The sequence below is a fragment of the Engystomops pustulosus genome, chromosome 8 (genome assembly GCF_040894005.1).
Source record: "Engystomops pustulosus chromosome 8, aEngPut4.maternal, whole genome shotgun sequence".
Lineage (NCBI taxonomy): Eukaryota > Metazoa > Chordata > Amphibia > Anura > Leptodactylidae > Engystomops > Engystomops pustulosus.
Genome location: NC_092418.1, coordinates 108,840,893 through 108,863,616, shown reverse-complemented (window position 1 = coordinate 108,863,616; position 22,724 = coordinate 108,840,893). Strand labels below are relative to the sequence as shown.

Sequence of the window (22,724 nt, the reverse complement as noted above, 5' to 3'; positions counted from 1 at the left end):
TCACCATAGACAGGGGTCATCCTCTTCACCTAGAGGAGAGGAGGTTCTACCATCACCATAGACAGGGGGTATCCTCTACACCTAAAGGAGAGGAGGTTCTACTATCACCATAGACAGGGGGCATCCTTTACACCTAGAGGAGAGGAGGTTCTACCATCACCATAGACAGGGGGCATCCTCTACACCTAGAGGAGAGGAGGTTCTACTATCACCATAGACAGGGGGCATCCTCTACACCTAGAGGAGAGCCAGTTCTACCATCACCATTGACAGGGGACATCCTCTACACCTAGAGGAGAGGAGGTTCTACCATCACCATAGACAGGGGGCATCCTCTACACCTAGAGGAGAGGAGGTTCTACTATCACCATAGACAGGGGGCATCCTCTACACCTAGAGGAGAGGAGGTTATACCATCACCATAGACGTGGGGTATCATCTACACCTAGTGGAGAGGGGGTTCTACCATCGCCATAGACAGGGGGCATCCTCTACACCTAGAGGAGAGGCGATTCTACCATCACCATAGACAGGGGGCATCCTCTATACCTAGAGGAGAGGAGGTTCTACCATCAGCATAGACAGGGGGCATCCTCTACACCTAGAGGAGAGGAGGTTCTACCATCACCATAGACAGGGGTCATCCTCTTCACCTAGAGGAGAGGAGGTTCTACCATCACCATAGACAGGGGGTATCCTCTACACCTAAAGGAGAGGAGGTTCTACTATCACCATAGACAGGGGGCATCCTTTACACCTAGAGGAGAGGAGGTTCTACCATCACCATAGACAGGGGGCATCCTCTACACCTAGAGGAGAGGAGGTTCTACTATCACCATAGACAGGGGGCATCCTCTACACCTAGAGGAGAGCCAGTTCTACCATCACCATTGACAGGGGACATCCTCTACACCTAGAGGAGAGGAGGTTCTACCATCACCATAGACAGGGGGCATCCTCTACACCTAGAGGAGAGGAGGTTCTACTATCACCATAGACAGGGGGCATCCTCTACACCTAGAGGAGAGGAGGTTCTACCATCACCATAGACAGGGGGCATCCTCTACACCTAGAGGAGAGGAGGTTCTACCATCACCATAGACAGGGGGCATCCTCTACACCTAGAGGAGAGGAGGTTCTACTATCACCATAGACAGGGGGCATCCTCTACACCTAGAGGAGAGGAGGTTCTACCATCACCATAGACAGGGGGCATCCTCTACACCTAGAGGAGAGGAGGTTCTACCATCACCATAGACAGGGGGCATCCTCTACACCTAGAGAAGAGGAGGTTCTACCATCACCATAGACAGGGGGCATCCTTTACACCTAGAGGAGAGGCGATTCTGCCATCACCATAGACAAAGGTTCTTTACTGTAAGAGCAGTGAGAGATTTTCTGCCACAGGCAGAGGTTGCACTAACATTTTTACAGAATGGTAATAATACTCCTCTTACAATTTTTGGGGAGTATTTTCAGCCGATGAGGAGTATTAAATTTTTTGAAATACAAATATTTAACTTTTAGCTGTATATAACGTTAACAGATGCTATTTATACACTAAAATGATCTTCACCGCACACAGCACGCTCGCCCCGCAAGCACACTCACTGCCCACAGCACTCTCGCCCCGCAAGCACACTCACTGTACACAGTACGTTCGGCCCGCAAGCACTCACTGCATACAGCACGCTCGCCCCACATGCACACTCACTGCACACGGCACGCTCGCCCCGCAAGCACTCACTGCATACAGCACGCTCGCCCTACACGCACACGACACGCTCGCCCCGCACACGCCACACACAGCACTCGCCCTGCACGCACACTCACTGCACACAGCACTCACTGCATACAGCACGCTCGCCCCACACGCACACTCACTGCACACAGCACGCTCGCCCCGCAAGCACTCACTGCATACAGCACGCTCGCCCCACACGCACACTCACTGCACACGGCACGCTCGCCCCGCAAGCACTCAATGCATACAGCACGCTCTCCCCACACGCACACTCACTGCACACAGCACGCTCGCCCCGCAAGCACTCACTGCATACAGCACGCTCGCCCTACACGCACACTCACTGCACACGGCACGCTCGCCCCGCACACGCCACACACAGCACTCGCCCTGCACGCACACTCACTGCACACAGCACTCACCCCGAACGCACACTGACTGCACACTCGCCCAGCACGCGCACTCATTGCACACAGCACACTCGCCCCACATGCACACTCACTGCAGACAGCACTCGCCCTGCACGCACACTCACTGCACATAGCACTCGCCCCGCACGGACACTAACTGCACAGAGCACACAGCACTTTTATGCATGGCAATTATTTTAGGGGGTAATTTCACCTTACCATGCGTCTATGAGGCGTTAATGCGACCTCTGGCCACAGGAGGTTGTTGTGGCGAAATCTATGTACATGATCAAGAGAGGTCTGGATGACTTTCTGGAGAACAAAAATATCACGGGTTATGGGGAAAATGTTTTATTCTTAAAACTTGATGGACTTGCATCTTTTTCCAGCCATTCCAGCAATACTTCATCCCTCCAGTGGGGGCACTGTAGAATTGTACACTCCCTAGAAATTCTCAAACAGTACTAACTAACTAACAAAAAAATGGATTGTAGAAAGCTGCCAACCCTTTAAATGAATATCTTCACAGGGTTCTCTGACTAACGAGAAGCATGTGCTGTGTGATATTAATTATATATTCCAATATACAACTAAAATAAAAAAGTAATAAACACATTCATTACACGGAAGGAACAAAGGTCCTAAGTCACTCTGTTCTGTATAGAATAATATTTTGGGAAACATTTTATGATCTTTCTATGACATCATCGATGACATCACTTATTTTGTGGTTTTAGGGGTGAAATCATCAGCTACTTTGTATCCAACAATTACATTTCCTGTGAATTTAATTTAAAACACTGCTGCAGGTCTCTGGGAGGTCAGAACTTCAGACATACAAGAAGAAAGCTCCAAAAGCTCTTCTTCATGGGTTACGTAAGAAAGTATTGTTTTTATAAAGTCACCACTAGGGGGAGCTGCAATAAAGAGTCGCTCTGGTGTCACCCTCACAGAACATCAGGTTCATTAGCATAAATTTAAGAGTTGATTTTAGAAGGAAGGAGGCCATGGATAACAAATATAGGAAGATGTAGGAAGATAGCAAACAGGGGACACAACAGCGCTCATAGGGTGATAACGTCAGATCAGGGTATAGGACGTAGTTAGACAGTCGCTTACCTGGTTTGGTTGTGCTTATACGTAAGGCACAACTCTCGTATTTGTATATATGTATAAGGGTCGAGGTGCAGCCGGCGTAATTGGGGTATCCAGACACGAGGTGCTAAATCGGCTCCTCTGTACTGAAATATAGGAAGATACCACAGTCCCGGTGCCTGGATCTATGAGTAATGTCCCTGGTTTATCAGGATGGATTTCCTTAAAAAATTTAGGTTCTGTAGTGTCCGCCCATTCATCCAGCTTTCGTCTCACACAGGTTACAAATAAACCCAAAATCCAACAACATTTTTATAACTATTTTTATTAAGTCCGCAGTCTTTATGTAAAAGAAAAAAAAAATCTATCAATGATAAATAATCGGAAGAATCCGCTTATCGTTAAAGTCGCCCGGTCCCCTCCTTTATCTCTTCACGTGGAGTTTTTCGGATAGATGGCGTTCGGCGGCAGATTTCCCCGGTTACTATGAATTACAGCTGTTTATCTCGCAGCTTTCTTTAAGATTAATTAAATGCAAATGTAACGCTGCCGATCCGGGGAATACCTGCCAGACCTCTCATTAATACCTCCACTAGAAAACCTCTGTGCCAGGGAGTCATTAATTTGCAAAAAAAAAAAAAAAAAAAAAGAAAAAAAATTCTTGACGACGGCCTCTCCTTCCGCTGCAGAACTATTCATGGATGGCTGCCCCTTTTAGCCCGGTCGCACTCTGATCCTCCTTTTAGCCCCTGTGGCCCTTTGAGGACACAATAAGGCTCCGACGATAACCTGGCAGCGTAGGTAGGGATCCAGCCAAGTGTGAATGTTTGAAGCTGGAGCTTTGGCTGCCATCGAGTCGGAGTTAAAAAAAAAACAAAAAAAAAAACAAAAAAGAAAGAATTCAGGCACCATGTCATCCAGTACAAAGGATAAAAAGAGATTTATCCGGAAATTCGATGTGGCACCACATATGGGATACATGAGCGCCGTTATACAACAGGCCACAGATTTTTTTTTTTCGGCTTCACTCCTCTCCGGCTTGTGAAGCTGAAGACGTGCGAGGATGCTAAGGTTTTCCAGGAATGCTATAGAGGATGATGGGGGTGGTAGTGGTAGTCGTACCGGCGATGGTGGATCCGGAGCTGCCACACGTTGGTGGCAGATGGTTCTGTGTCAGCGATGACAAGGAGCCAGGCTCGGCTTTCTCTGCACAATCTCCGGGTTTTTTTTTTCCCTCTGATCAGGTAAATATGGGAAGACTCTGGAAAGTTTTTCGACAAATTCTGCCTCGGGCTGCAAGTTTGTGACTTAGCCCCATCTGTCACAGATCTTTGCCCGGTTCTGCAGTTAGGAGAGACCTGAAATCACCGTTCAGCGATGCCCAGGAATACGGAGCCGTCTCACCCTGCGGAGGGGAAAATCAAGGAAAGATATTAACTGTTTGGTGACTAGTGGGGGGGGGGGCAATTTCTAAACATCACAACATTGGAGGAATTACACAGGAATCATCTAGAAATAACAATAGATGAGAGAAATCCCTGTAATCCGACATCTGGTAATCCAGGCAGATGGATACATTGATATGTCAGTGTGGTGTGTGACAATTATAGGACGGATTATCATAGTAATAAATAAGGGAAAATCTCGAATGGTGAAAACTCAGCAGAAATTGAGAAGACGCAGGTTTAAAATCACAGCTTCATTTTTGAATGCAGATTCTGGCGAAAATTTGTCTTATCTCCTCGGCTGTGGACTTTTAGACCAAAAAACTGTAGGAAATTACACACAATAAACATCCTACATGAACAAACGATATTGTAAAATTTTACATTTAATAGCAGTTCTTTATCTGTTCTCTATATCTATCTATCTATCTATCTCATATCTATCTATCTCATATCTATCTATCTTCTATCTATCTATCTATCTATCTATGTATCTATCTATCTATCTCATATCTATCTATCTATCTCATATCTATCTATCTATCTATCTCATATCTATCTATCTATCTATCTATCTATCTATCCAATATCTATCTATCTATCTATCTCCTATCTATCTATCTATCTCCTATCTATCTATCTATCTATCTATCTATCTATCTATCTATCTATCCAATATCTATCTATCTCCTATCTATCTATCTATCTCCTATCTATCTATCTATCTATCTATTATCTATCTATCTCCTATCCATCTATCTATCTATTATCTATCTATCTCCTATCCATCTATCTATCTCCTATCTATCTATTATCTATCTCCTATCTATCTATCTATCTATCTATCTCTCTCCTATCTATCTATTATCTATCTCCTATCTATCTATTATCTATCTCCTATCTATCTATCTATCTATCTATCTCCTATCTATCTATTATCTATCTATCTATCTCCTATCTATCTATCTATCTCTCTCCTATCTATCTATCTATCTATCTCCTATCTATCTATTATCTATCTCCTATCTATCTATTATCTATCTCCTATCTATCTATCTATCTCCTATCTATCTATCTATTATCTATCTCCTATCTATCTATCATCTATCTATCTCCTATCTATCTATCTATCTATCTATCTATCATATCTATCTCCTATCTATCTATCTATCTATCTATCTATCTATCTATCTCCTATCTCTATATCTATCTCCTATCTATCTATCTATCTCCTATCTATCTATCTATCTATCTATCTATCTATCATCTATCTATCTATTCTCTATCTATCACAGTGATATCTATCTAGGTACCTACCTATCGATACCTCACTGCCTTATCATTATATTAAAACAATCATATATGCTACTATAATAAAGCAGTATTATGACAGATAATTGTATCAACTATGGGGCACCAATTTAGACCCCAAGAAATCACTCCTTCTACCTAGAGCCCTGATGTAGTTTCCAAATACTATCTAAGAAACAATTCCTTAAAGGGGTATTCCCATGAAGACATCAAAAATATATTAAATATACTCAGGATAACAAAATAACACATTTTCTAGTTTTCTGTTATTAACAAAAAATACAGCATTTCACTGATATAATTCCAACCCATCTCTATCAGTTCTGGTGGTTACAATTTTGCTTGCCTCTAGATACGGCCCTAAATCTTCTGAATATAGTTGTATTCTTCTCATGAATAGCTTCTCTTGTCTGCACACTGCAGTGCTCTCTGCTTCCTGCCCCTTCCCCCTGCATTACAAGACCAGTTCAGACAGACACTTTCTGATAGGAAGAAGTAGCGTGTGGAGACTTACTCTACAAACTAGACAGATAAAGTCTATATCCTGGTGGGAGGCATATAGCAGAGCTGACTCTGTGAGGCTTATTTTCAGGATTTGCGCTGTTGGGACAGGTATTTAATTGGGGATTATGTTGCACGCGGGATTTAACTTTTAAATTGTGTCGCAAGATCAACCACTTACATCCAGCGGGAAGAAGAAGGTGAACTCCGGTGGACCTGAGCGGGGAAGCGACACATGCAGGATATCGGGCACACGATCTTAGTGCATCGTGGCACAGTGCATTATCGTCGGAAAGATGCACTTCGGGTGAACTCCTCGGACAGGTAAGTAAATGTGCTCCTGTGTGTGTTATAGCCAAGATTTACTAGTGCTGAGAGTGTCATTGTGTGCTGTATACATCTCATGGAACTCATCACCTCTCAACTCTGATCAGTCTCAGCTCTCTTTCTATGTGTCAGATATTAGTACAATGTTCAGAAGCTAAATAAAAGTGTAGATAAACCCTGGACCCTGATAATCTAAGCACATTGTCAGCACACAACATCTCATAGCACAGAGGGGTCATGAAGTGTCTGCTTAGAGAGTCCCGGTTCACACTCTGGGATCTTACACCGACCATCACTGAGTGGTAGGAGCCAAAACAGCAATAAAACTGAGTAAAATTGTAAGAAAGAGGGTTAAAAATTTTCTACACCAGGGGATTAAAAATATGAGAACTTTCTTTGATGGGCAAACCCCTTGTAAGTGCATATACCACATATCATTGCGATCCCCTATCTGCAGGATTGGTGAGGGTCCCAGCAGTGGGAACCTCAGCAATCAGATAGTTATCTTTTATCATGGAGATCACGAGAACAGATGGGGGTCCTCTCTCACAAATGGGTGTAACGGCACCCATAGTGTCCGAGATTTTCAGCACTCTCATACTATTGAAGGGAATGGTAGTATGCAATCTCAACCTGCTGCTCAATTATTTAATGAATAATCGCTGGGAGTCCATATTTATGGGGGTTCCACCAGTTGGACTGCCACCAATGAGATTTAAAGCCACATGTAAACGTGGTACAAGCCCTTTAAAAGGACTATATAATACAGCCTAAACAATTCCTAACTATACCCCCATGCTCTTCATATGTATTCACTGTCCCGCCCGCTAGTTAATGGAGGTTTACCACCCGCTAATACCGGCATAATAGATCTTTGTAAACACTGGGTAACAACATGAATTATACCACTGTGTATACATCATATAATGGGGGAATGTACCTGAAACGGTAATGATAAAAAACATCAAGAGAACAAGACCAAAGGAAACCAGCAACAACAAAGAAACAGACAACAAAAACAGTCTGAAACCGAGACAGGAAGGTAAATATTAAAGTAAGACATGGAGACGAGCCTGATTCTAGTTCAGAGGCCTCCGCTACCGTATGTGAAAGCTGTTCTTCATTAAGTGACAATGGTCTGGTCTTCTGAGCGATTGGGAAGCATCATTAGGACTTGGTGCGGTTTTGCTGCACATCAATGAGAATCAGCCTCGGCTGGTGGCGGAGACGACTCCGATATGTTTGTGCCTTCAGGCTGGAGACATTATTTGTACATGGATACGAGACTATATGATAAGTGGCTCATCATATAACAATGCAAACATGGCCTAATTAGCTCGAGGAGTGCTCCTTATTCCCAGACATAGACAAGGCACAATCTGCAATTCCTCTGCTTTGCTTGAGATACGCTCGTCTGATCTGAAAGTTCTCCATCTAGAACGGATCAAGGCAATGACGAAGAAGAAAAAAACATACAAGATAAATCACGAAATCCGTATCTTACTAGATGTCTATTGGTGGTAGGCTTCCTTTTAATCGAGGACCACAGACTTTCAAATTTTGGCTGAAGGACAACCCTGAAGTTAAATTGATATTGCATACATTTATGATCATTGAGGGACACAAACCAACCCCAAGGAGATGAAGATAGAGAGCCTTCACAATTCTTCCAATGGATGGTGAAACCGACCAACCATGGAGTATGAAACTTTAGCTACACAATTGAGTTTATGGGAACTTTATGGCTGTTCTTCGGGGGAATCACTAGAGGAGGATGCAGCAAAACACAAGTGCTGTGTTACCTTTATTTTTGGAATTGGTGGATTCCAACCCCTGATCATAAAGTGTACAAGGGTATCTATATCATATATTGGGGCTCACTTACTAAGGGTCCGGACGCCGCACTTTCGTCGTGTTTCCTGAATATTTCGGAAATATGCAGAATTGCCCCGGGGATTTTGGCGCACGCGATCGGATTGTGTCGTATCGGTGCCGGCTTTCACGCAACAGAAATGGGGGACAACCTGACGGATTCGGAAGAATTTAAAAAAGAATTTGTGTCGCAAGATCAGCACTTATATGCACCGGGACTAAGAAGGTGAACTCGGACCTCGGCGCAGCAGCGACACCTGCTGGATATCGGGCGCACGATCTTAGTGAATGATAGCAGACTCGAATCAGGGTCGGACAAGGCGCCGCAGGATCGCGACTGGACTGGGTAAGTAAATGTGCCCCAGTGTGTCCAACACTTTTAACACTAGTCAATGAGCATGGATGGAGAACTACTTTATACTGGTGGCTCCGACATTTCCATGCAATGACTTGATGTCACAGACCTACAAGGAGTAAGGCCCTTTATTATAAGGAAAAAAAATTCTTCTCAACTCCAAATATTAGTCAGAATAAATCCCTGGTTGAACATCCTCTTTCTATAAATTGACTTCTCGTGATGTGATATTTTTAAAGTCATCCAGGCTCCACTTAAAGTTTAATGAATCAACCAACCCAACATCCTGTGGCAGAGGGTTCAATAGTTCCATTGCTCTTACCGTAAAGAATCCAGACTATGACAACAGTGAAACCATCTTTCCTGAAGGTGTAGAAGATGAACCTTAGTCATGTTTACAGACCAGAGTATGAAAATGATCATCCCAAAGATCTATGTACATTACTATATACATAACACAATCAATCCTTTTAAATCTTTGTTCCCAAATGGAATTGCCCCAAGTTGATAACCTGTCCTTGTACTCCAACCCACCCCCTAACCACACTGACCTCTGTTTCTATCCTCAACTCTGTTGAGTTATGTCCTTTTTGGACTGTCCATAATATTAGACAATTCTAAGTTGAATGTTTGGTACCTACCTCTTCCAGTACATGGCGGGTTATGCATGAACAGGTTTTAATTGGGTTGAAAGACAGAAAGATGTTTGGTTTTGGCTTAACCTCATGGGCATTTTGAAATCCAATTGCCCCAAACCTTTCTCATTTGCCATCTGAGTACGGATGGCTCCATAAACTCTAGGTGGAACCCACAGAAATTACTGGACTCATCCAATGTGTACAGGCAGCTGAAAAGTTGCCCAAAATATTTCATGTGGGGCCTGCAAAACTATGTTCTCATGAGGCTATTTTGATATATGTCCCAGGATTTCTTTAACAACAAGACCCATCCTCCAATCTAGAATCTAATTTTTTTTTTTTCACATTTTACATTTTTTATGTATTTATTATAGGCAAATTTGCAACAATATCCAACCCTCAAAATCCATCCAACACAACATTGTCAATTTTTTGTAGACAGGAGGAGCTCAGCCCTTCCCCACCAAGAAATCTGTGTAAACAAATTAAACCAAGAGATATTCAATTATTTATCCAAAGGTAAAACAGTCCCTGGAGCACAAAGAACCCAGAAGAAAATAAATAAAAGAGTCATACATTCTAATAACCCCATCCCCTCACTCGTCTAACTCAATATTGTATTTTTTAATCTCCTTCGTCCTCCCTTTGCCAATAACTTGAAATACTCAACACAAACATCATTTTCCTTCAGATTCATCGCTAGTTCCCTGTTTACAACCTAAAGGTCTCTCTTCCATTGTGTGTGTCATAAATTATAAATGGATGTGTACTTTCCTCTCACCAAATGTGTATCCATCTGCCACCCTATTTATCCGATCCCCTTATCGTGGTAACTACGAGGTTTTTTTTTTTCTATAAACATTTCTTTTCCCCTGCCATCTTCTTCCACCCTGAAGAGAGCGCACCGGCTGCTCCAAGGTTTTCTGTCTCCTGCAGTGAGGAGAGAGATGGCATTTTGCATTATCTAAATTGAAAAAAAGACTGGGAGCTTGATCTCTGCTCCTGGAAGATGCCTTTAATACTAGCGCCACTAGTTAGAAGTCGTAGCATATCATATGTTTTGGGCTTCATTCGATGAGCTAATTGTCCAGGAACCTGCTGACTTTACTTCTGTGTCTCCCGAATATTAGCAGGAAAGTTACCGGCATCTACTGGATGGAGCATGGAGCCTCTATGGAGTCCAGGCCCAGGAGAAAAAATCAGCTTTTTGCTCCATGTGCAACAGAAAGTCCTTTGAAGGGAACGTCCAACCTTGTTGATCAACTTATTGCATTTTTAAGATCCGAGCTTTGTTTTTTTTCCAGATTCATAACTACGAAACCTCTAAAATTCTGTACTGAGTCTTAAGCCATGCCCAATCATCCGAATGGTGTGGAGGCTCGGAGTTGGACCCCCATTTATCAGATATTGGTAGTCTAGACTGAAAATAATCCATCAATATAAAATCATAGACAACCCCTTTGAGAAGAGACAGTAGTAACCCCTCCAAATCTGTACTAAATGGTCTAAACTTTGCCAGTCTTTATACCAAATACGGCAGATACCCCAAAGTGTGCTGATACTAGATACCATCAGATGGATTTAGGGGTCTTATGGAGACCATACTCTGATAAGTGAGAGCTGATTTGTTGACAGAAGATCCATCTTTCCATCTATCTATCTGTTTGGAGTAACCTTCTAAGGTGACCTCATTAAGCACGCTGGGACTTAGTCACACAGGTTGTCTATCACCCAATCAGGTGATCTCATGTCATCTCTGAACGTCTCCGATTTCTTGTAAATGGATATAAACGCTACAGTGAGCGTAATTAGAAGACATCCTGAATTAAAAAAAAAAGTGTAACAAGAATTAGACAACAGAAGGTCTGTAACAGCTATGTCAGGCAATCTGTTGGAAGACGAACCACAATTGCCCTCCTCCTGAGAACTCAAAAGTTTTCTAAGCAAGAAATATCATTTGTGATGTGCTTAGTTAAACCTAGCACGGGGGTAGGAAATGTGTAAAGGTGTGAGGTGGAGGCATTGTCATCAACAATAATGTCTTTATTGAAAAATATATAAACATATTGGGGCTCATTTACTAAGGATCCGAATGCCGCACTTTCGTCGGGTTTTCCGAATATTTCCGATTTGTGCCGAATTGCCCCGGGATTTTGACGCACATGATCGGATTGTGTCGCATCGTTGCTGGCTTTCACGCGACAGAAATTGGGCGTGGGCATCGGACAACCTGACGGATTCGGAGAAACCACAGAATTTAAAAAAGAATTTGTGTCGCAAGATCAGCGCTTACATGCACCGGGACAAAGAAGGTAAACTCCGGCGGACCTCGGTGCAGCAGCGACACTTGCTAAATATTGGGCGCTGAATCCCGGTAGACCCGAATCAGCGTGGGACAGCGCGCCGGGGGATCGCAACTGGACCGGGTAAGTAAATGTGCCCCATTGTATGGACAGTAGATATTATGTAGCTTGAAAAGTTTGTATACAAATTTTAAACCCATCAATTTTTCATGTTTTTTTTTTTATTATCTAGAGTTTCGATTTGTATTGAAGGAATACGACTTTGAAGAAATACGTACAGAAGTAAGAATTACACAAAGTTTCAGAATAAGTTTAACATTTTAGGGTTCTTTCACGTAGCTTTGGACTTCTCTCAACGAGCTTCATGAGGAAGCTTCCTGGAATGGTTTCCAGAGTTGTTGAGCACTTGTTGGCTGTTTTCCTTCACTCTGTAGACCAACTCATACCAAAAGATCTGACCTGGTATTGTGGTGGCCATGTCATGTGACTTCTAACCCTAACCATGTCATAGTCCTCTAAGCCTATCATTTTTCCTTATACAGCCCTTACAAAGCCTGGAGGTGGGTTTCTTTCAAACTTCAAGGTAGAAACTCATGATGGACTCAAAATCTTGAATGTAAATATAAAGTATACAGGTATAAAATCCATTCCTTGTGTTTGTTGGTCCAAACAATTCTGTTTTTCTGTTTCCTCAGCAGTGGTTTAATAATAATAAGAATAATTCCTTTATTTATATAGCGCACACAGATAATGCAGCGCAGCACGGAGACAGTCCCTGTCCCCAATGGAGCTCACAATCTAATCAACCTACCAGTATGTTTGGGAGTGTGGGAGGAAACTAGAGTACCCAGAGGAAACCCATGTTTCTTTGCAAGTTTGATCAAATAGGAGATTCTCAGTCTCTTATGAAGGGTTGTGATAGAGACTTGATGTATGTGAAGCCTGATCCTCTGTAGCAGCGGTTGGTCTTGGGCTTCCTCTCATGGGATGTTCTTTATAAGAGCCAGGGTCATCATGATTTTTTTGGAGATTCTTGATGATACTTTATGAAGGCAAGAAATTTGACACAATAAGGGTCCATGCACATGACGTGGACATGGGGACAAAGGCAGCACGGTGGTTCAGTGGGTAGCACTACACCCTTGCAGTGCTGCGGTCCTGGGTTCAAGTCCCACCCCAGACAACATCTGGAAACAGCTTGTATGTTCTCTCTGTGTTTGTGTGAGTTTCCTCCGGGTCCTCCATTTTTCTCCCACACTCCAAAACATACTGGTTGGTCGATTAGATTGTGAGTCCTATGGGGGACAGGGACTGATTCGGCAAGTGCAGCGCTGCGTAATCTGTGTGCGCTATAGAAATAAACAATTATTATTATTATAAAGACTACCCATATTTTCTACAGCTAGCACTTGTTTCCATTCACTTCTTTGGGCTCACGCACAAGGCCATGGATGGATGCCCCATGCATGAGCCAACTGCATAGGGAGTCAAAAAGAGAGCAGGTCCTATTCCTGCTCGTGTCTGTGTCCCACAATCATTTTCAGTTGTCATCGGCGCATGAGCTGACCTCTCCAACCAATGGCTTACACAAGAGACGCAAACAAGAGACGAGGGGACAATTGTTTGCATCCCATATATCTTAACTTGTCTAATAAAATCCCATATGGCCGAAATCTCACAGGTGCAAACCTGTCAAGTGGAAACAACTCCAGGTGATTTCCTTATAAAGCCAACTGAGTGTATAATTCTGTCGGAAAAGCCAACATTTGCCTATCTTAATATTTATGAAGCTTATGTCTAGTTCTGGTCACATGGGGGGGGGGGAAGAAAACAAAAACAGAAAGCTATCGCCTGCCTATTGCCCCTCATCATCCTCGGGTCCATTGTTTACACTTCTAACAGGAATGTGATAAAGTGGCAAATGAGTGGCATCAGAAGGAGGACCGGTGACCGATTGCTGTGATGGACACTTCCCACCTGGAGGTGTAAACAATAGACTCGGGGGCCACACTGTGGGAATACGGTAAGAACCATCACGGTTGAGGTTGATACAGAAATGGACTTCTATAAACACCAAAGTAGATAGATGGAAAGACAAGTAGATAGACAGACATAGATAGAGAGGAGAGAGATGGATGAAATGAAAGATGACTTTTTAGGTGAATAGATAGAGTAATGAGGGCAGTGGACTCAACAGACTAGACAGTGAACCCTAAACACTCCAGATCCCAACAGCCCTGCCTGCTTGCCTCTGCATATTCTAAGTGATACAGGACAACCACAAAGACAGCCCCTTCCTACACCAAATTGTGAAATATAACACAGACAGACAAACAAATAACACAAAGAGGAGGTCAACAACCCAGGTCACAACAAAGATAGCTGATCAGGCACAAAATCCCAGATACAAAGGATAGTCAAGTACAAAACACAACTATCAGAACCCACAAATACAGAGAAAGCCAAACTGAGAATGAATGGAAGAGCTAAAAAACCCCCAAAAACTTAACAATAACCCGGCACTCCAAATTCTTGTAGAAAGATGATTTTCACTTTATTTTATACATTTTTAGTAATCCAAACTTCATTTGACTTTTCGGTCTCACTGGCCTTCAACAAAAATGGATTACTGGAGGTAAAGTGGATCGGATAGTAGCCCCAGCCTGCAGTTAGCATGGCAGGAGTGACGTATACCGCATATATATAACAAAAGAACTTGTAACCATCAATGATAGCACAAACAGGGTTAATTTTTAAAAAAAATCAGGGTATGATGTATGTTCCAGGTAAGAGAGGCAGAGCTCTAAACGTGTGAGCATGATAACCCTTGGTGGTTCAGACAAAAAATTGCCATCAGCAGTCAGTCACTAGAGCACTGGTCAGATTGATGACTAAAAAGCAAATCAGCGTCTTCTACGCCTGACAGTACAAACTGCGGAAGACCCTGACAGATGGATAGATAGGTAGATAGATAGATAGATAGATAGGAGATAGATGATAGATATATGCTAGATAGATAGATAGATAGATAGATAGATAGATAGATAGATAGGAGATAGATAGATAGATAGATAGATAGATAGATAGATAGATAGATAGATAGGAGATAGATAGATAGATATGAGATAGATAGATAGGAGATAGATAGATATGAGATAGATAGATAGATAGATAGATAGATTGATAGATAGATAGATAGATAGGAGATAGATAGGAGATAGATAGATAGATAGATATGAGATAGATAGATAGATAGATAGATAGGAGATAGATAGATAGATAGATAGATAGATAGATAGATAGAAGATAGATAGATAGATAGATATGAGATAGATAGATAGATAGATAGATAGATAGATAGATGATAGATAGATAGATAGATAGATAGATAGATAGATAGGAGATAGATAGATAGATAGATGATAGATAGATGCTAGATAGATAGATATGAGATAGATAGATAGGAGATAGATAGATATGAGATAGATAGATAGATAGATAGATATGAGATAGATAGATAGATAGATAGATAGATAGATAGATAGATAGATGATAGATATATGCTAGATAGATAGATAGATAGATAGATAGATAGATAGATAGATAGGAGATAGATAGATATGAGATAGATAGATAGGAGATAGATAGATATGAGATAGATAGATAGATAGATAGATAGATAGATAGGAGATAGATAGATAGGAGATAGATAGATAGGAGATAGATAGATAGATAGATAGATATGAGATAGATAGATAGATAGATAGATAGGAGATAGATAGATAGATAGATAGATAGATAGATAGATAGATAGATAGATAGATAGATAGATAGAAGATAGATAGATAGATAGATAGATAGATAGATAGATAGATAGATGATAGATAGATAGATAGGTTGATAGATAGATAGGAGATAGATAGATGATAGATAGATAGATAGATGATAGATAGATGCTAGATAGATAGATATGAGATAGATAGATAGATAGATAGATAGATAGATGATAGATAGGAGATAGATAGATAGATAGATAGATAGATAGATAGATAGATAGATAGATAGATATGAGATAGATAGATAGATAGATAGATAGATAGATAGATGATAGATAGATAGGAGATAGATAGATAGATAGATAGATAGATAGATAGATAGATGCTAGATAGATGCTAGATAGATGCTAGATAGATAGATATGAGATAGATAGATAGATAGATAGATGATAGATAGATAGATAGATGATAGATAGATTATAGATAGATAGATATATGATAGATAGATAGATAGATAAGATAGATAGATAGATAGATAGATAGATAGATAGATAGATGGATGGATAGATAGATAGATAGATAGGAGATAGATAGATAGATGGATGGATAGATAGATAGATGATAGATAGATTATAGATAGATAGATATATGATAGATAGATAGATAGATAGATAGATAGATAGATAGATAGGAGATAGATAGATAGATGGATGGATAGATAGATAGATGATATATGCAGACCCTGTCTAGTTTGTTTCCCCCCACACCTGACAACCTGCTTAGTTTGGCTCCAGTAGCTCGCTGTGTGAATGGACCTGGGATGCCTCTGTGTTTGTGAATGTAATGAGGACATTAGCTCATGAGCCCCACTGGGACTGGTTTGAGGGCATGTTCTGCACTGCGTTCCAGAGGAAGTTGCCACGATATATATATCTATATTTATCCCTACTAACATCACAGACACAAGCACTGCACAACGTGTAATACTCTCCACAGACCCTCGTAGACCCTGTGTAGGGGGTGCGGGCGAGGGGAATGTAAATGTGTGATCCAATCTTTAGAAGGCTGCAGTACAACATTTGCATACGAGTCTTGTATTTCATCAAAGTTATGTAACATGCAGTGGAGTTGTATCTGCCACATCTGGTTTGTATCCATCCATAGTAACAAAATATTAGAGATTAGGTGTAAACTTGACATGCAACTTTAATCGATTTGAGAGATATGGGGAGACCCGGAGTCAGAAATACAAGAACTACACAAATAAGAAGAAATGGCGCTAGGGGCTGTTCGCCACAGCTTGAGGGCAGTCTAGAAAGAGATGTAAGATGTATTGTAATCTCAATTAAAATTCCTACCAAATTTTAACACATATTACAAGATGCATTTTATGTTATTTTCACATCTACAGCTGGTTCCAAAATCTTGCTACCTATTGATTATACTTAGAGGGGTATTCTGGTCATTTCAAGATGTCCTCTATCTTGCTGGTCAGAGGAGGCAGGGGTCTAACCGCTGGGACTTCAACCAATTAGGTAAACTTGCAAATGAAAGAAGCACAAGCGTGTTGTCTTACATGTACAAGCGAGCTGTCTTACATGCACCAGCGTGCTGTCTCACATGCTCAGGCGTGTTGTCTTACATGCACAAGCGTGCTGTCTCACATGCACAAGAGTGTTGTCTCACATGCACAAGCGTGCTGTCTTACATGCACCAGCGTGCTGTCTCACATACACAAGCGTGTAGTCTCACATGCACAAGCGTGTAGTCTCACATGCACAAGCGTGTTGTCTCACATGCACAATCACTGCATCCATTAAAAATGGGGCTGCTAGAGACGGCCTTGCATTAGTCTTGAGAAAAATTAATTCATATTCCGTGGGACCCTATGCCTAATCTCCTATGCAGTGGATAAATTGTCAGGAATATCTCTTTAAAGAGGACCTTTCACCACCCCAAACGTATTAAATTCAACATACCAGCATATAGGGGGTTGCACACTGATTCAGGGGCAATTTGAATTTTTCTCCTAGCCCCCTCCGTTCCTGAGATATGAGCCCCGGTGTCTGACTATTCAAGCTATGTCAGAGAGGAGGAGCTGCAACATGGGTGGGGGTGTGTCAATATGCTAATCTTCTCTTTACCCATCCAATTGGCGGCAGACGTTGTCAGCTAACACTTTGCCTGCTGCACGCTCCCGGCATTATTGCTCTGCGCTGATAGGTGCATGCAGCTGATATCTTGCGATATCACGCTGTGTCCAATGTGCTGAGCGGTGTAGCTGGGAGCGTGCAGCAGGCAGAGTTTTCTCTGACAATGGATGAGGAAAGAGAAGATGAGCATATTGACAAACCCCCATCTGTGTAGAAGCTCCGCCTCTTCGATACCGAAGACTGAATAGTCAGACACCGGGGCTCATATCTCAGGAATGTAGGGGGCTAGGAGAAAAAAATCTAATTGCCCCTGAATCAGTGTGCAAACCCCTACATGCTGCTATGTTAGTTTCAAGAAGTTTGGGGTGGTACAAAGTCCTCTTTAAGCAAGTGATACAGATTAGGATACCGTCCACTACCACAATATAAAATCTAATTTGTATGGAGACCTCCTGACTATGGCATCTATAACATCGATTTCACTTGGACAGGATTACTACCGAATGTTTAAGAAGGTGTCTGGACTCATTTTCAATGGCAGTTGTTAGTGTAATGGATCATGCACCTTGGTCTGATAATCTCCCTCTTTCCAGCTTGCAAATGAAAGAAGCAAATTGTCTCATATGCACAAGCGTGTTGTCTTACATGCACAAGCGTGTTGTCTCACATGCACAAGCGTGTTGTCTCACATGCATAAGCGCCTTGTCTCACATGCACAAGCGCATTGTCTCACATGCACAAGCATGCTGTCTCACATGCACAAGCATGCTGTCTCACATGCAGAAGCGTGTTGTCTTACATGCACAAGCGTGTTGTCTTACATGCACAAGCGTGTTGTCTCACATGCATAAGCGCCTTGTCTCACATGCACAAGCGCGTTGTCTCACATGCACAAGCATGCTGTCTCACATGCACAAGCATGCTGTCTCACATGCAGAAGCGTGTTGTCTTACATGCACAAGCGTGTTGTGCACTTGGCAGCTAACTGCCTCCTCTAGGGGGAGCAATGTGCACACCTGTGTAGGCAAATAGCAGGTGTATACAGCCACATACAGATCTCCTATAAGTAACCCAGTTCACTATGTGTTAGCACAATATTTGATGGAATTTATGCTGCTAGATTTAAATTTTACGCTACAACTTTTTTTCCCTGCATCCAGAAAAAAAACCCAATGTATGTCTCTTATTCACAGTTTACAACAGTTTCCCCTATCTCGTAGAGTGTGAAAAGTCTGATTTGTACAGTGACACGGCTGATGTTTATCAGTGATTATACTCCAGGAGGTTTTTACGCGCTTTCAAACTATCACAAAAAAAAAAAAAAATGTAAAAAAAACCCCAAAAAAACAAAAAACAAAACATTCCAGAAATTACGATGTCAACAATAAAGCCCCAATGCTGGAGAACACACAGACTGCAGCAAAAAAAAAAAAAGAAGGCGGAGGGCGACCGAAGGCCTGAGGGGTTCCACACATCATAAAGCTCCCTGCCTTCTGGGTGGGTTCCTTTACTTTTTTTTTTCATTACAGGTTAAAAGCTGCACGCAATCCTACTGGCTTGCAAAGCAGCGCACACAGCACGGGAAGTGTGCAGTCAGCATTTTAAACTATTATAGGCTACCTCCTGAACCATTGCCAAGTTAATAGACAATGAAAGATAATGAGCTTGAAATTGGGTGTTAAATTGCATTTTTTTGTTCCTATCTCTATTTTTTCCCCATGCTTTAACTGTTTCCTACAGATGCACAATGGAGCTTTACATTGCACATACATCATCAAAATATCCGCGCGCAAGAGAGGAAAACGCTCCAACCCCTTCTCAATGCCTCCAGCCGCCATCTTCCCCGGCGTCGGAGGGGTTAAACCAAGCAAGAATAAAATCCCCCGACTGTTGTCTTGTTTGATCTAAAAATAAGATAGTTTTTATGGATGGTTGTGGATTTTTTTTTTTTTTATGGCTCTTGTTGGATTTTATATAATTTTTGTTTTAAAGTACAAAGTTGGACAAAAGAAAATACAAACAACAAATATCAGTTACGCTTCAAAATTAAAAAAAAAATAAAATAAATAAAAAGTAATAAGAAAATAAATATCACAAAAACAGTGTATTGAAAAATAAAAACTTGCAAAAAAAAAATTCTTATACAGGCAGTCCCCGGGTTACATACAAGATAGGGTCTGGAGGTTTGTTCTTAAGTTGAATTTGTATGTAAGTCGAAACTGTATATTTTATAATTGAAGTTCTAGACAAATTTTTTTCTTTTGCCCCAGTGACAATTGGAGTTTCAAAATTTTTGCTGTAATTGAACCAAGAATTATCAATAAAGCTTCATTACAGACACCTTATAGCTGATCATTGCAGTCTGGAACTATGGTAAAGCATTTAGAGAGCTTCACCAGAGATCACAGTGGGCAGAGGGGTCCGTCTGTAACTATGGGTTGTCTGTAAGTCGGGTGTCCTTAAGTAGGGGACCGCCTGTAGTTACCCCCTTCCCGAAGTGGGATGTAATGATACTGCACGGTCGGCAGGGGCTTGGTGACTTGTACAGTACAGTATTACCACGTCGTAACAAATTTTGTTTTTTTTTTTATAAAGGCATATTACCCAAATATCTCAGCCAACGTGAAGTACCATGGGGCAACATTACTTACCCGTCCGGAGGAGTTCATGAAGTACGGAGTGTCTGACGATAATGAACTCCGGTGCAATTCACTAAGATCGTGCGCCGGATATCCTGCATGTGTCGCTTCCCCGCTCAGGTCCCCGGAGTTCACCTTCTTCGTCCTGGTGCATGTAAGTGCATTGTCCGTGTATAATGCGCTGTGCGGGGAGTCACTAAGATCATGCCCCCGATATCCTGCATGTGTCGCTTCCCCGCTCAGGTCCCCGGAGTTCACCTTCTTCTTCCTGGTGCATGTAAGTGCATTGTCCGTGTATAATGCGCTGTGCGGGGAGTCACTAAGATCATGCCCCCGATATCCTGCATGTGTCGCTTCCCCGCTCAGGTCCCCGGAGTTCACCTTCTTCTTCCTGGTGCATGTAAGTGCATTGTCCGTGTATAATGCGCTGTGCGGGGAGTCACTAAGATCGTGCGCCCGATATCCTGCATGTGTCGCTTCCCCGCTCAGGTCCCCGGAGTTCACCTTCTTCTTCCTGGTGCATGTAAGTGCATTGTCCGTGTATAATGCGCTGTGCGGGGAGTCACTAAGATCGTGCGCCCGATATCCTGCATGTGTCGCTTCCCCGCTCAGGTCCCCGGAGTTCGCCTTCCTCTTCCTGGTGCATGTAAGTGCATTGTCCGTGTATAATGTGCTGTGCAGGGAGTCACTAAGATCATGCACCCAATATCCTGCATGTGTCGCTTCCCCGCTCAGGTCCTCGGAGTTCACCTTCCTCTTCCTGGTGCATGTAACTGCATTGTCCGTGTATAATGTGCTGTGCAGGGAGTCACTAAGATCATGCACCCAATATCCTGCATGTGTCGCTTCCCCGCTCAGGTCCTCGGAGTTCACCTTCCTCTTCCTGGTGCATGTAAGTGCATTGTCCGTGTATAATGCACTGTGCGGGGAGTCACTAAGATCGTGTGCCCGATATCCTGCATGTGTCGCTTCCCCACTCAGGTCCCCGGAGTTCGCCTTCCTCTTCCTGGTGCATGTAAGTGCATTGTCCGTGTATAATGCGCTGTGCGGGGAGTCACTAAGATCGCGTGCCCGATATCCTGCATGTGTCGCTTCCCCGCTCAGGTCCCCGGAGTTCACCTTCTTACTGGTGCATGTAAGTGCATTGTCCGTGTATAATGCGCTGTGCGGGTAGTCACTAATCCCCCGCTCAGTCCGAATCAGTCGGGTCGTCTGATGGCCGCGCCCCTGATTTTTGTGGCATGAAAGATTTTGTGGCCAAAATCTGATTGCGTGCGACACAATCCTCAGTTAAATACCTCAGCGGTACAAATCCCGAAAACTTCGAAAATCCAAAGAAAATGCGATCCGCGGACCCTTAGTAAATAAGCCCCACTGTGTCACGAGAATCACAATCTTAAAACCACTTGGTTCCAAAGTTATAACGACACGTCACGTGACACGTCAGATTTGCACAAAAAAAATAAAAAATGGGCCGGAAGGTGGAAAATGGCCAAGTCGTTAAGGGGTTAATAATAACTTCTTTTCCCCCCCTCTCCCTTTTTCCAATACCTCTTCCCTTCTATTTGTTAAACTTAACATAAATAAAATAAATAATACATTCAAATAAATAATAAATAAATAAATACATATCTGAGGTCAAAGGTCAAAATGTATCCGGTTTAGAATTCAAATACTAATATAGAATTTTTTTTAATTTTTTTTTTACAAAGATCCGATGCTGAAGGGCACGAAAGGACACGGGGAATGTTAATTTTCATGACAATGCATGTCGAGTAAATGGAAAAAAAAAAAATATTCCGCACCTGATAACAATCCCTTGAATCTTACCCCCCCCCGCCCCCTCCTTAAATAATATAATATTCTAATAGCAAAGTGAGCTTATCTTCATTAGTATAATTGTAAGATATTCCTTTCAACTTTCCTTTAAAGCTAATGAGCTGCATTAATCCAGGTTCATTTTTATAAGCCTCGTGGGTCCCCCATGTACAGGACGGCCATTTTTTTCCATAGAGCAATAAATTAAAGGGAGATCCAGGACGCCTTAAGTGCAAGACGACCACCGGCCCCAATGTTACTACAAGTGCCGTGTATTTTAATTAATCCTTGTTAGCATAACAACTAATATTCCGCCATATAACATGCTTCTTTTCAA

The 22,724-nt window shown here is 42.2% G+C and overlaps 1 protein-coding gene across 6 annotated transcripts in view; it reads right to left on the bottom strand.

The window, feature by feature from the left end:
* The window catches only part of GTDC1 (glycosyltransferase like domain containing 1), a 224,532-nt gene that overhangs the window by 66,369 nt on the left and 135,439 nt on the right, over nt 1-22,724 (bottom strand). For 3 of the 6 annotated variants that reach the window (XM_072122216.1, XM_072122218.1, XM_072122219.1), the window contains one exon: nt 4,443-4,654. The exons of the other annotated variants lie outside the window; for them this stretch is intronic. In XM_072122216.1, the coding sequence (XP_071978317.1) occupies nt 4,571-4,654 (84 nt within the window). In that variant the 3' untranslated portion in view covers nt 4,443-4,570. Of the gene's footprint in view, nt 1-4,442; nt 4,655-22,724 lie in introns of those variants that run through there. 6 annotated transcript variants of the gene reach the window in all.